Here is a 12,651-nt window from a genome sequence, read left to right as displayed (position 1 = left end):
TTGGCTCAATTGGTCATCGAATTTACAAAATAATAACGAAACATATAACACCCTTTGTTCTACAGCTTTTAGTGCTTTCAGAGGCATAATAAAGGCTTCAACTGAAGTCTTACTATTAATTGAGTGAGAAATTACCTCTTTCTCAAATACTACGCTACTTCAGAGGGAGCCGTTTCTCACAATGTTTTTATCAACAGCTCTCTCCATTGCTCGTTACCAAGTAAGTTTTTATGCTGACAGCTATTATGAGTAATTACCAATAGTGTGCTGTGCCTTTAAGGTTGAGTGTGCAGTCGAGCTGCTTATGATAGCATACGTGCAGCTGGTTAATAAGGCAAGAAAATCGTTGCTGAGGCTACAGGCACCATTTACTCCGCGGGCTCCACGCGTTTAAATACGGCATGCTCGCTCGACGCCTACGTTCGGAGTGGAGTTAAACAAAATGTCAACGGCAATTTTTGCCACTCTGGTAAATATAGCGTGGGTATATTGGGGAGAGTTTTGTATCAATTTCATGATTACGATCAGTTTAAAGATGTGAACGTTCACACTATATCATATAGGTTTCTTGTAATTATGTTAGTATCGATTAGCGAAACAAACGCCGTTTCATATATATATGTACATCCAGAAGGTTTTAATCGAACATGCTGCGTGATGTAGCCTACTGAACATTCAGAAAAACATCAACACAACAACAACAACAACAACAGCTCAAGTGGGCTTAGTGAGACAAAGCGATTTAAGAACGGGTTACTCGTCCTAAGTCGAGATAGGATCAATTCTAGCGTTTCATGAAATCGACTGCTGTAAATTGAGCTTCTTGTGACAACATCATTTTCAATGAATGGAAGTTGCCAGTCCCAACTGGAGCGAACGAAGATAAAAAAATTGCAGACAAATGAGTACCAAAAGGGGCGTGTTTGGTTCCAAAACCTTAAGGGGTGTTTGTGGCTGCTAAGGAAATAAAAACCAACGGCTTTGGAATTGTGACATCAATTTAAACTTAAGTTCAAAACACAATGACACTTGAAACACTAAAAATTAAACAACACATTTTTATTACCCAGCGAAGGTCTTGTAGCAGCGTACACTATAATTGAAAACACACAAACAAGACACAAAGTCCAATCACAAACGAAATACTTGACACAGTTTTATAGGTGCTGTCGGGTTGGAAATGAAAACCTAACGCGGTTTTCAAAACAACTTTGAAATAAACATAGTACTTTGATCAGTCTGACTCTGACTCGTCCAAGTTAACAGGCTTGATCTGCATGATCCAATATTTTGATTGATTGTTGTTTTACTTTAAAGGGCCATACTAATGTTTTAATGCAATGAGTCAAGTATTGCCTTGCCGATTCTACAGGTTTCCGCGTTTAATTTGGCAACAACCCCACCACGGGTGCTCGACACCCCTTCCCTCCCCCACCCCCACAAAACCACCGAACCAAATGTACACACCGACAAAACACTTACCCCATCACACAATCTTAATAAAAACAGTGAATGGTGAAGACAATAAACACAAAAGTAAATGCAATTAATATAAATAAATAAATACAGATTCTCTCACAAAAAACCGCTATGGGTTAAACGAGTGACTTGGCCAGCAAAAAAACAAAAACACATATATAAATGCAATGTTTTTGTTTGCTGAAAACGGTTGAAAAGAAACGGTCTCTCCCGGAACCAAATTATTTTGAAGTAGAGGGACAAGTGAAGTTAGCACATTTACACAACACACGATTACAAGCCAAAAAGGATCAAAGTTTAATCCTTGTTTTTCGTTTACCTTTTATTTTCATTTTTATGCGGGTAAACAACATGTACCAAGTTTACCTTTCACATTTAATATTTGTATTCGTTGTGATCGATTTTTGGCAGGGATGTTGCCTGTTTGATACCCATGCTTGACGTGTGATTGGGAGAGCAGATCGCAATGTTCAGTCACGCGGAGAGGTATAGCAATAGTGAACCAGGAACTACAGCATTTCGGCTAGGCGGTCTGTCAGGTTGGGCTGTAAGCAACAACAAATTCTTTACATCTGAAATGTTCACTATTGTTGATTATGAACCGCTTTAATAAAGTGTGCTTTCCCAAAAATTAGTATGCCCCATCATTTTATGGCAGTGGACACTATTGGTAATTACTCAAAATAATTATTTGCATAACTACCTGGTAACGAGTAATGGGGAGCTGTTGATAGTATAAAACACTATGAGAAACGGCTCCCTCTAAAGTAACGTAGTTTTTGAGAAAGAAGTAATTTTCCACGAACTTGATTTTGAGACCTCAAAATTAGAATTTGAGCTCTCGAAAACAAGCATCTGAATGAACACAACTTCGTGTGACTAGGTTTTTCCCCATTATTATCTCGCAACTTTGAATCCCAATTGAGTTCAAATTTTCAAAGGTTTGTTATTTTATGCATTTGTTGAGATACACCAAGTGAAAAATAGTCTCTATTGTCTTAAAAAATATAGCTAAGTGAAACAGATATACTTCATACTATAACCGGGTGAAAGTGTTAAATCGCAGTGAACAATTATCATTCAGCCTGTTCCTTCATTACGTTCGCTCCTTGTAAGTAGGTCAATCTTGATCCAGCGACTTGCAAAAGACACGCAATGAGCCTTCTAGACACCTGCTTGCACGACCCGCACAAAAGATGTTGTTGATGCCTCTCAACACACACTCGTAAATTGACGCACTTGCTAGTATTTTTTAAACGAGTAACTCATAAACCCATGGTAGCCAGGGGGTGTCGTTTTTTCGTTGAGTTAATTTTGTACCAAAATCAGCTGATCGCGATCAAACACATGAGCTGTTTCTGGCTATTTTTAACCACTCATCGATTTGCTGTACCTTTTTCTATTTGTATGTTTGTGCTCCCTCGAGATATTTTGGCGTGTGACGTAAATTCAATGTTTTCGATCCAATACCACCCAATACTGAAGAGGGCGCGCGTTTATCTGCATCCTTCTCTCTTGCTGCAAAAGAGTGAAAAATTCACTCTTTTGTCCGGGTGGTGTCAGTTTCACTCTTTCGGGAGTGAAAGTCAATCTGTGTCACCCTTTTTTGTGTGAAATTGGAACGAACTTCACTCTAGATTGAGTTGAAAGTATAGCCGTCTTTCACTCTAAAAAGAGTTGTCCACAATGTGGCTGTTTGCAAGAGTAGTATGGCGGACAAAACAAGTGGTTTTTCACTCTGTTACATTAAGAGAGTTCAATTCACCGTGTCCCAGAAAGTTAACGAGTTCAAAAACTCAAGTTCAATTGGAGTATCAATTTGAAAGGGTAAAGGAAATCAAACACACGAAATTATAGGCATACTTTATGGCTTAAAACTCTTGTTTTTTTTATGGCACATGAACGTATTGTGCGGACGACTCGGTGTTTTGACCATGCATGGGTTTCATACAATGAGTTTCTCGTGGGAATTTTGTCAAACATTGCTACAACTGAACGATAGTATTAAAATGAACAAATTTTGTTCAATCTAGCAATCAACGTACAACCCAACAATATAATGTACATTATATGTGTTTTATGGGATAATAATTGTTGAATTTTTTCCATAGGGCATTTGAATACATTGCAGTGCGGCAGTCTCTACAGCGTCAGTCGTATAATGGGACTGGTTGTGTAGACTTTGCATAACCTTACTTAATTCCCCCGACCCTCGCTCTTCGTTCCATTGGGGGTGGGGATATCAAGAGGATAATTTCTTATTACCTAATTTCTCCGAGTCATGTGTAAGGGAACAATTTCCTTGGGGAGGGGGAGCAGGGTTGCCTTCGAAAACGTGAAGGTAGCTAAGTACTGCATGGAGTAGACTTTGAATATACTGTAACAACGCTAGCGTTTGGACGTAAATGTATAACAGGCAGCGTAAAACTGCGTCACATAACATGAGTGATATTTTGTTGAGGGGGGGGGTAGACTTGAACTAGCAAACAAGCCGTATAGAAGCAGTGCGCGCTTGCCGTCAAAATTTAGCTATTGTGAGGAACAGGTTGGGGAATGCAGAGCATCACAAAACATGGCGCGGGATCGGGACTTGAGTCAAGTCTAGGGTGGGGTTGGGGGGGGGGGTACGTGTCCGCCAATTGATGCCCATGCCCCATCGTTTGAGATCTGAAGTAAAATGTTAATTTTAATAGGTATGATTTGAAAATTTGCATATCGTAAATTTTACTGTTTTTGAAAAATATTTGTCAACTTACACGCAGCCTATGCTTTTGTTTTTACACTCACGAAAGAGTATCTTATACAAGCAAACAAATAGAGTGGCATACGCTGAAAGTGGGAAGGCAGACGCGTCAACTACAGTTTTAATTAGCCAGAAGTGTCCTATAGAAACGCTTATCCTAGTTTCGCCGATGGCAACATGAAAGAAATGTATTGAGTAGCACAATAACAGGAAACTGTCAATAGAATGTGGAGCAGTGGACACTTCGGAGATGTCACATTTCGCTAACACTTTATGTTGCTCAGAAAGTATAAAACGCAGCCATGACTTTTGAACCTCAAAATTCAATTTCAGTGAACCGTTGGGCGATGCACGAACAGTTAAGTACAAGAATAATTTACCAACACACAGAAATTCGTGTCAAATCATGAGTTATGTCTTCAACAGTGAGAACAAATCATCACTCGTCTGGTGACACGTAAAGTTTCAGACAATGTACAGCATCAATAATTAACGGGAGAAAAAAAGTTAATTGATTAAAAACGTCAAACTGATAGTCTATCAAGGCAGTGGTGGGAATTATCCCCGTGCAAGGACTGTATCAAGGACCCCACTTTGTTACCCAAGCGCACTTTCACACTGTCCCCGCCTGTAGGTCCATATTCTGTTGGGTTTATCTTTTGTTTGCCTTGATACCGTTTGCCTTTTTAGTGCGATGTATTCTTTTGTTGACTTGCATGACGTAACAAAGCTTTGTAAATTTACTCCTTCCCAAAACATAATCAAAACCATAACTCAGTGGTTGACAATATTCTAAACTGCACACTATACTGCCAATGGGGCACTGTATAGTATGCATAACTGACGTCACAACGTTAAAGGTGTCATTGCATGGTGTTCAGGCATAACAAGTAGACCAGTGGGTAACTTTGTTATGGCATTCTATTGGCCCTCTATCGACAAAAAAAACCTCATTCGTTTTAAATTGGTCACGGGATGACAGGAATCTAGAGATACGGTGACATTTTCGTGGATCACTGACCAGAAATAAGTAGCTGGCAAACACGCAGGTGTGATTACGCGCTCGGGTAGCAATATAAAAGCACCAATCCCACATCACAACCCTCAAAGCCGAAGTAAGTACTTTTTATTTTTAAACATTGGGGATTTATTTTTAACGGCGTGAGTGAAAAATGGACGGTGTTCACGGAGGTGTCAGCATCGGGGATGAGAGGCGGTTTGCCCGGGAGGATGAGGCGGATGAAGGCCCGCTTGGGAAAGACCAGATCGAGACGCTGCAGAAATCGTGGGAAATAATTGCGGATAAATCACACGAGAATGGAATAACTCTTATCAAAAGGTAAGTGAACCACTAAACCCTCGGAGCCCTACACACACGGTGCTATACCCATAAGGGTTTCCAAACTATATGATACGAGACAAACAGTATACCAATCTCTCTGGTGTATCTTCCTATACTATATTGAATGATAACAACAGTTTATTTAACCGGGCTTTAAATTAATAAACAGAAATTATCTTAACCGATGTAGTTAATATTTAACCCTGTTTGCACAGTGAGTGCCGGATTCTGAGGGAAAGAGCCAAATGTATTTTATTTTTTCGTATTTATCGCTTTTAATTGAATCTTGTATGTAAATGAGGCCTATGCCCTAGTATTGTTTCCAATGTTTTTAATGTCTCAATGTGTTTGCTGATTCGTGCGTTTTAATGGCCCTTTCGGGATCTAATAAAGAGCAATTGAATTGAGTAAGCCATTTGAGATATAATATGGCGGACACAATGCTGCGTCACTATTTGGTTTTGGCAAATTTTGTCTGAATACACTCAAACCAAACAGTGCACTCCTATATGTGTCCGCCATATTTAAAAAAAAAGAAGAAGCTAATTGAGGTATACTGGAGTGGAGATTCAAAGCCTGTATGCCTACTCTAGAGCAGGTTCTTAGCCCCCACAATCGGTACCTACAATTACTTCTCAAGGACAGTGCCCCATGCCCCCTTTCAATGTTTGCTCTGATTGCGCGGTCTTCTGCGTTCCAATCAACATCGGGCGGGGGGACGGGGAGAGATTGTGTACTTTCAGGGGAAGTGGACAGGTAGAGTTTATTTTGGACGGGATTATAGCTTGAAAGTAGTGAACAATCCAACAGCCACTTTTCAAACACTTTTCCCCGAACTTGTTTGATCATTTATTATCAGTGAGTGAACAAGTGGGATTCTGTACTCAAGTAGAGTAATCACCAGCAACGTGATTGTTGTTAAAGGTGTGTGCACCTTTTCCCCAAACAAAATGCAAAAAATAACACATCTGTGAAAATTTGGACTGGTAATCGAAGTTGCAAGAGAAAGAAAAAACTCCCAATGTTGCACAACTTTGTGTGCTTTTAGATGCCTTTAAAGGGCTTCAGGCCTTATCAGATTCAAATTGAGTGAGAAATTATTACCTCTTCCGCAAAAAACTACGTTACTTCAGAGGGAGCCGTTTCTTACAATAGTTTGTATACTATAAACAACTCTCCATTTCTCGTTACCAAGTTAAGTTTTGATGCTGAGAATTATTTGGAGTAACTACCCATAGTGTCCAGTGCCTACTTTCGTAGCTAATCGTCTACTTCCCATTACAGGCTCTTGGACGAGCACCCAGATGAGCTCGTCCCACTGTTTTCCTTTGGCAAAGCGGGGCTCAGCAGGGAGGAGATGTACCAGAAGCCGGCGTTTTTCAGGCACTGTAAGGGCGTCATGACCACATTGGGTGTCGCCGTGAACAACCTCGGCGACCTTCAATCGATCGTCCCGGTGCTGGAAAAATTGGGCGCGAAACACAAGACCAAGAAAGTGAAAGCAGCACATTTTGAGGTAAAATAGTTTATAATATTTCGGGGATATAAGCCTAGATTTCATTTAAATGCAAGGTCTCTCTTAAAGGCATTCCCCCTTTTTTTAATGAAGAACGTTGCGGTACTTCGGGTCTAAACGTAAAAGGTATGCGTTTCATGAGAACAAAAAGTAAAGACCCATCACCACTTTTCAACTTGCGACCCGGAATTTTGTCAACAAAGAATATTGTTACATGACTGATCCTATACGCAAATAACTTAGCCCATTTTTCTTCTGGGTATAGCCCTATAATGGGATTGCGCCAAATTCGTTGCGACAAATTCGTGGCAATGTATGCTTTTGGTTTGAAACCGTTCGTATAAATGTAGTTGTATACAATAATATCAACGTTTGAAACTGTTCACTTTGGTCACTTTTGTTTTTTTAAATCGCCGAAACTCCGGACCGAATACTATGTTTACGCACGCAGAAAGAATAATCCTAACTAGAGTACACAATCTGAGAAGCGTTACCGCGGTAACGTTTCCTATATTCATTTTTTGGTGGGATAAAAAGTGATATCTTTTACAATAACCCTCTCAAAATACATTACCATCCAAAGTTGCTGTATAACCACGTAAGTTTTTATTTCCGTTATTTTTCAGAGTCACTACCAAACGTTTACAGACCCTTTATCTACGGTTTCTAGCTTCCTGTATACCAATTCACTAACACGCACGAAAAGTCTGGATTATAGTTCCCAATTTTCTGTAAAAACTTTTAATATTCTCATACTTTTACTCAAAACTTGTGAATGGGACGGTTATATAGGGACTGCATTTGCCAGTAAATCATTGTATAACAGTCTTCTTTTATTTCTGTTTGGAGGAGAAACTTTTGATTGAACGCATGGGTTATTACATAGAATTTATTGTTATAATAATATATGAACGGTTGTCCTTGGTAGTTTCAACCTTCATTGTATGATATTTCTACTACAGAGAGTTTTAGTAATTATTTTCTGCTGTTATTCCATGAAAAGTTATTATTGCAAATAAGAAAGCGGGAATGTCAAAGCAAATCAAATTCACTGACAGACACGTACAGAGAAACTAAATCAATCAATCAAACACTCCCCCACATTGGCTATGGAACTGAAAACCATCGACGCAGCGATGCTGACGACACCCGAGAAAAGTGCCATAATGCACACAAGTAAACCTTATGGGTCAGAATAGACCAATATTCGGGTCCTCTTGGAACTGCCCAAATTCTGGGCCACTCCTGACCCAGTACAAGACAGACTGACCCAGTTCTGGGCCAGGCTTACCCAGTTCTGTGACAGGCTTACCCAGTTCTGGGCCAGGCTGACCCAGTTCTTGGCCAGACTGACCCAGTTCTGGGCCAGGTTGACCCAGTTGTAGGACAGGCTGACCCAGTTCTTGGCCAGACTGACCCAGTTCTGGGCCAGGTTGACCCAGTTGTAGGACAGGCTGACCCAGTTCTGGGCCAGGTTGACCCAGTTCTAGAACAGGCTGACCCAGTTCTGGGCCAGGCTGACCGAGTTCTGGGCCAGGCTGACCGAGTTCCGGGCAGAATGACCCGGTGCTGGTGACCCAGTGCTGGTCCAGGCTGACCCAGTGCTGGGCCAGGCTGACCCAGTTGTGATGGGCCAGGACCGAGTTCTGGGACAGGCTGACCAGGAAACTGGTTAAAATGGGATTTTCACTCAGAACTCAGTTTGAAACAGTTTTGTGGGTCATGACCCAGAAATTGTTCAGGCCTCATTGGAACCGGAATCCAGATCAAATAATTTAGACCGTAGCCACCCTCAAGATAAAAATACAAACAACTTGAAAGACAGAAACAAGTAATAAAACCATAAACATTACTTGAACCAAAATTACCACACCTTTTTCGTAGCATTCTGCTCACATTTCTCCAGAATACTTTCAGATTGTTCGGTACCCACAATGAAAGATCCTCACCTGAGACCACTCTATATCTTCTTCAATTTAAAGACAAAACGTTTAAAGTCTGGATAACAATAAATTTATATCGCTTGAGTTTGATTTGCATTTTTCTTTCTCTATGCAGTACCTACAGGAAGCATTTGTGTACATGCTTCAGCAGGCACACGGCCAAGACTTGAATGACGACATATTGGATGCATGGACAGCAGTGTTTGCTGTAGTTGCTGCAACGATGGGCGGCAAAATGTAGATTCAAAAATGATGTGGTAAAGTTAGTTTGATGTTGGATATAGACTGTGCAAGTCTCGCACGTAGCGAAAACGAGAACTTAATTCGAAAAAAAGTATATTTTTGTACAAAACCAAATTGTATTGAAATTGTTATTTGTTAAAAAATTCTTAAAGATTGTTTTTTTTTAACGTACTTTTTGTATAATTATTATTTTAATTCGTGTACATAATTGTTTTGTTTAAATTAACGTAAAAATTATACATTTATCGGGACGAGGATCGCTGTGCGACATCGACCTGGATGGTTTTTCTAATACACCCCGTTTGTGAATCACGTCCAATTGGTGCGATCATCACATAGGTTCAGCGATAATGGGAACGTCAATTGGGTAATATTCTTAATTGTTTAGAGTAAACCGGAAACTGGAGGTCAAGTTTTTTTCTTTAGTTTTCTTCGTTAATTTGTTGAATTGATTTTACTTTTCTGTTTTTAATTACTTATTTTTACATTCCCAAGAACATATTCACTTTTTAGAGTCATAACTTATGTTAAACTAAAATTATTGGCATAACAAAATCTCCCCAACGTAAAACTCCATTAGGTTGGGACCACAATGGTCCCGGAAGTTCAATTTCTCGCGAGACTTGCACAGTCTATTGGACATTCACCATTCACATAGGTTTGTGCAGCGAATGTCTACTTTACATTAAATATTGAACATTACATTGGTATTCGCTGTACAGGTCCAATATCCAATAAATTAAACTAACTTAAATGTCATGCTTCGCCGACTTATGTCTAGATTTCTGAGAATGAGGAGTGTAATGATCCAGTCTTCTGAAACTCCCACACAAATGAACAATTTTATTACATGAGGAATTGGTCTTCTCAGCATTTTAACACTGTAGCTGGCATGTGTTAGATTCGGTATAAATAATCTTGACTGAACGATGGTGGAGGGAACTTGATTCATAAACCATTCATTGTTTAAGGTGGTGGCAAAGGACTCCGCTATACACTGCACAAACTTGTGTTTTAAACTTGACACCATGTGCGTTGTCACATTATAGAAACCCTGAGAGAGAATACAAATTAACACCATGGGTTAGGCAGAAACTAGTGTTGTTTCAACACCGGTGTGTAAATTGTAATTCTTTGTTTGGTGTTTACACTTGACAACACCCACTGTGTCAATTTTAACACCATACAGTGCCGTCTATAAACGTTGTTAATGGTCTTATTTTTTTATTCAATAAAATGTTTATTGAACGTTCCTTGGTACTTTGACTCACGGTGAGGCTTAACCCATGCAAACTGACCCAAACGATACCCACAATCCTGTTAAATTGATTCTTCTATAAATATGTTTTATTGAATATTCTTCATTGATATAGCCATTCATAAGACACTGTCACTCATTGTAAATGTAAATATTCAAAAATCCTCACAAAAGCAGGTCATGGTGCTTACTTCGTCTTAAACTTGTAAAGGAATTTAGGTGTTGTTGTACATTATAGTTCTTTGCTTAATTTAAAGGTGTCTTTTTGGTCTACCTTTTGTGTAAACAAAAACAAGGCTGGTATCTACACCAATAACCAACGAATTGAGGGCTCCATCGGGACCCAATGTTATATATCTAATAATTTTACCCCCAAAAATGTTATTTAAAGAGGTATTTTCGTCATGATCATCATGCCTGTGGTTGTACATTGTGAACGCTAAATCAGTTACTGAACATGTGCAGTAGCTAGCCGTCACAAAACAGTGGCCTTTCTCAAACCACGGCTTGGGCTCCGGCTCAGGCTTAGGCTCCGCGCGCTGTGTACGCAGCTCGGCCTTTAACATGCATTTTCAGCGCGTATTGCTGAGTGTACCAGCACGCGGAGCCTGAGCCGGAGCCTAAGCCGAGGTTTGAGAAAGGCCTCAGTCAGCTGCTGTTGGTAAGTCATTACGTCACACGTGCGTGCATCTACGTCACGCCCCCAACGTTTTCGCTACGGCATTTTGTAAAACACCTTCCCCAACCCTGGTTAAGCATAATAACACTGCTTGTTTTGATTTTTGGTTTGAAGGATATAAACACAGTCCTATAGCATCATATAGTCTTGACTCAAGACGGTTCCTATATTTTTTTCAATAAGTATTGGTCAGTAGTTTTGTATAAAAGTTAAATATATTTATAAACAAACAACTTTAACAATGTATGTTTAATCAGAATACAATTTATTGGTAATAAATATTTCATCCATTATTGTGATGAATATATTTCAAGATACACATCATTTAAAAAAAGTTGTACTTTATTTTAGTTATGAATAAACATACCAGGCAACCCATGAATATTTCAAACTTAACGGTTATGTTTTCGACAATTATCCCTGTTTTTAAAACACCACTTTGGCTGCCTATAAGTCTCCGCCATTAGTTTTGAAAACGTGCACTTTTTTTACCCAGCCGTCGATTTCACAAAACTCTTCCTAACTTAAGACTAATCTTAGGACTTCGGACGAGTCCCAACCCTGCACTGTAGCATGCAGACCTTAAGATCAATCCTAAGTTAGGACGAGTTACTCGTCCTAACTCGAGATAAGACGAGTTCCAACTCTTTGTGAAATCGACGGCAGGCTTCAAGCAGGGCCCAATTTCAAAAAGCTGCTAATAAACACAACAATTTGCCAAGCATGAAATTTTTCCCTTGATCAAAACAGGATTCCACGTGATTTTCAGGATAAGCAAACAACAGCCGATACCAGTAACAAGCAATATGCAACAAATTGAAATTTGGTCGGTAATCCTGTTTTTATCAAGGAAGACATTTCATGCTAAGCAAATTGTTGTGCTTGGCAGCTCTATGAAATTGAGCACAGGTTGTCGGTTTACATCTGAAATGGCAGATCAGATTGGTTACGTTAATGCGCAAACAATATATATCAGGAAATACAACTGGCAGGATACCCCATAAACAATAAACTATTGACCTAAGTATCACAAAAAGGTTGTTTTAACAATGTTAAAACATCTCTTAAAGCAATCAGACTAGTTCTGCATAGTGGATTTTCTATTCATAATATTAAAATATTATTTTTTAGGCTAAATACGAGATTAGTAATTTATAAGAAGTTCCTGTCTTAGTCCCCCCAAAAGGAGGAAAAAGCTTTCGCAAAGCACTGTTGCTTACCCTGATTGCCATTAGCGAAATAAAGCTGATGCCACGGCCTCACAGCGCGTGTATTCCATTGCTGGGATATCCGGGCGACAAAATCGGTGGACAAGACCACTGTGTCCCCCATAACATTTTCAAGGTACGGATAGAAAATCATACCAGGCGAAGTGTTTCTCTACAAAATATATATATGTCCACGCCTTGATATGCGGGGGGGGGGGGGGGGGGGGGGAGAGGGTGTCC

General features: G+C 39.7%; 1 protein-coding gene across 1 annotated transcript; it reads left to right on the top strand.

Moving 5' to 3' along the window:
- Positions 1 to 4,820: 4,820 nt before the first annotated feature.
- LOC139947098 (neuroglobin-like) lies at positions 4,821 to 12,612 on the top strand. Its single transcript, XM_071944940.1, has 3 exons — positions 4,821 to 5,561; positions 6,849 to 7,080; positions 9,139 to 12,612. The coding sequence occupies exons 1-3, from the start codon at positions 5,395 to 5,397 to the stop codon at positions 9,262 to 9,264; spliced, it is 525 nt and encodes a 174-aa protein (XP_071801041.1). The 5' UTR covers positions 4,821 to 5,394; the 3' UTR covers positions 9,265 to 12,612.
- The last annotated feature ends 39 nt before the right edge of the window (positions 12,613 to 12,651 follow it).

Source organism: Asterias amurensis, chromosome 1, assembly GCF_032118995.1.
Source record: "Asterias amurensis chromosome 1, ASM3211899v1".
NCBI classification, from domain to species: Eukaryota; Metazoa; Echinodermata; class Asteroidea; order Forcipulatida; family Asteriidae; genus Asterias; species Asterias amurensis.
The sequence above is the reverse complement of the archived record's forward strand: the minus strand, read 5'-3'. Positions and strand labels throughout refer to the sequence as shown.

Bases quoted from the DNA above. Each gene is read 5' to 3' on its own strand.
- LOC139947098 (XM_071944940.1), top strand. From the start codon at position 5,395: ATGGACGGTGTTCACGGAGGTGTCAGCATCGGGGATGAGAGGCGGTTT. The intron at 5,562-6,848 runs GTAAGTGAACCA...TTCCCATTACAG, and splicing joins GGAATAACTCTTATCAAAAG to GCTCTTGGACGAGCACCCAG. The intron at 7,081-9,138 runs GTAAAATAGTTT...TTCTCTATGCAG, and splicing joins TGAAAGCAGCACATTTTGAG to TACCTACAGGAAGCATTTGT.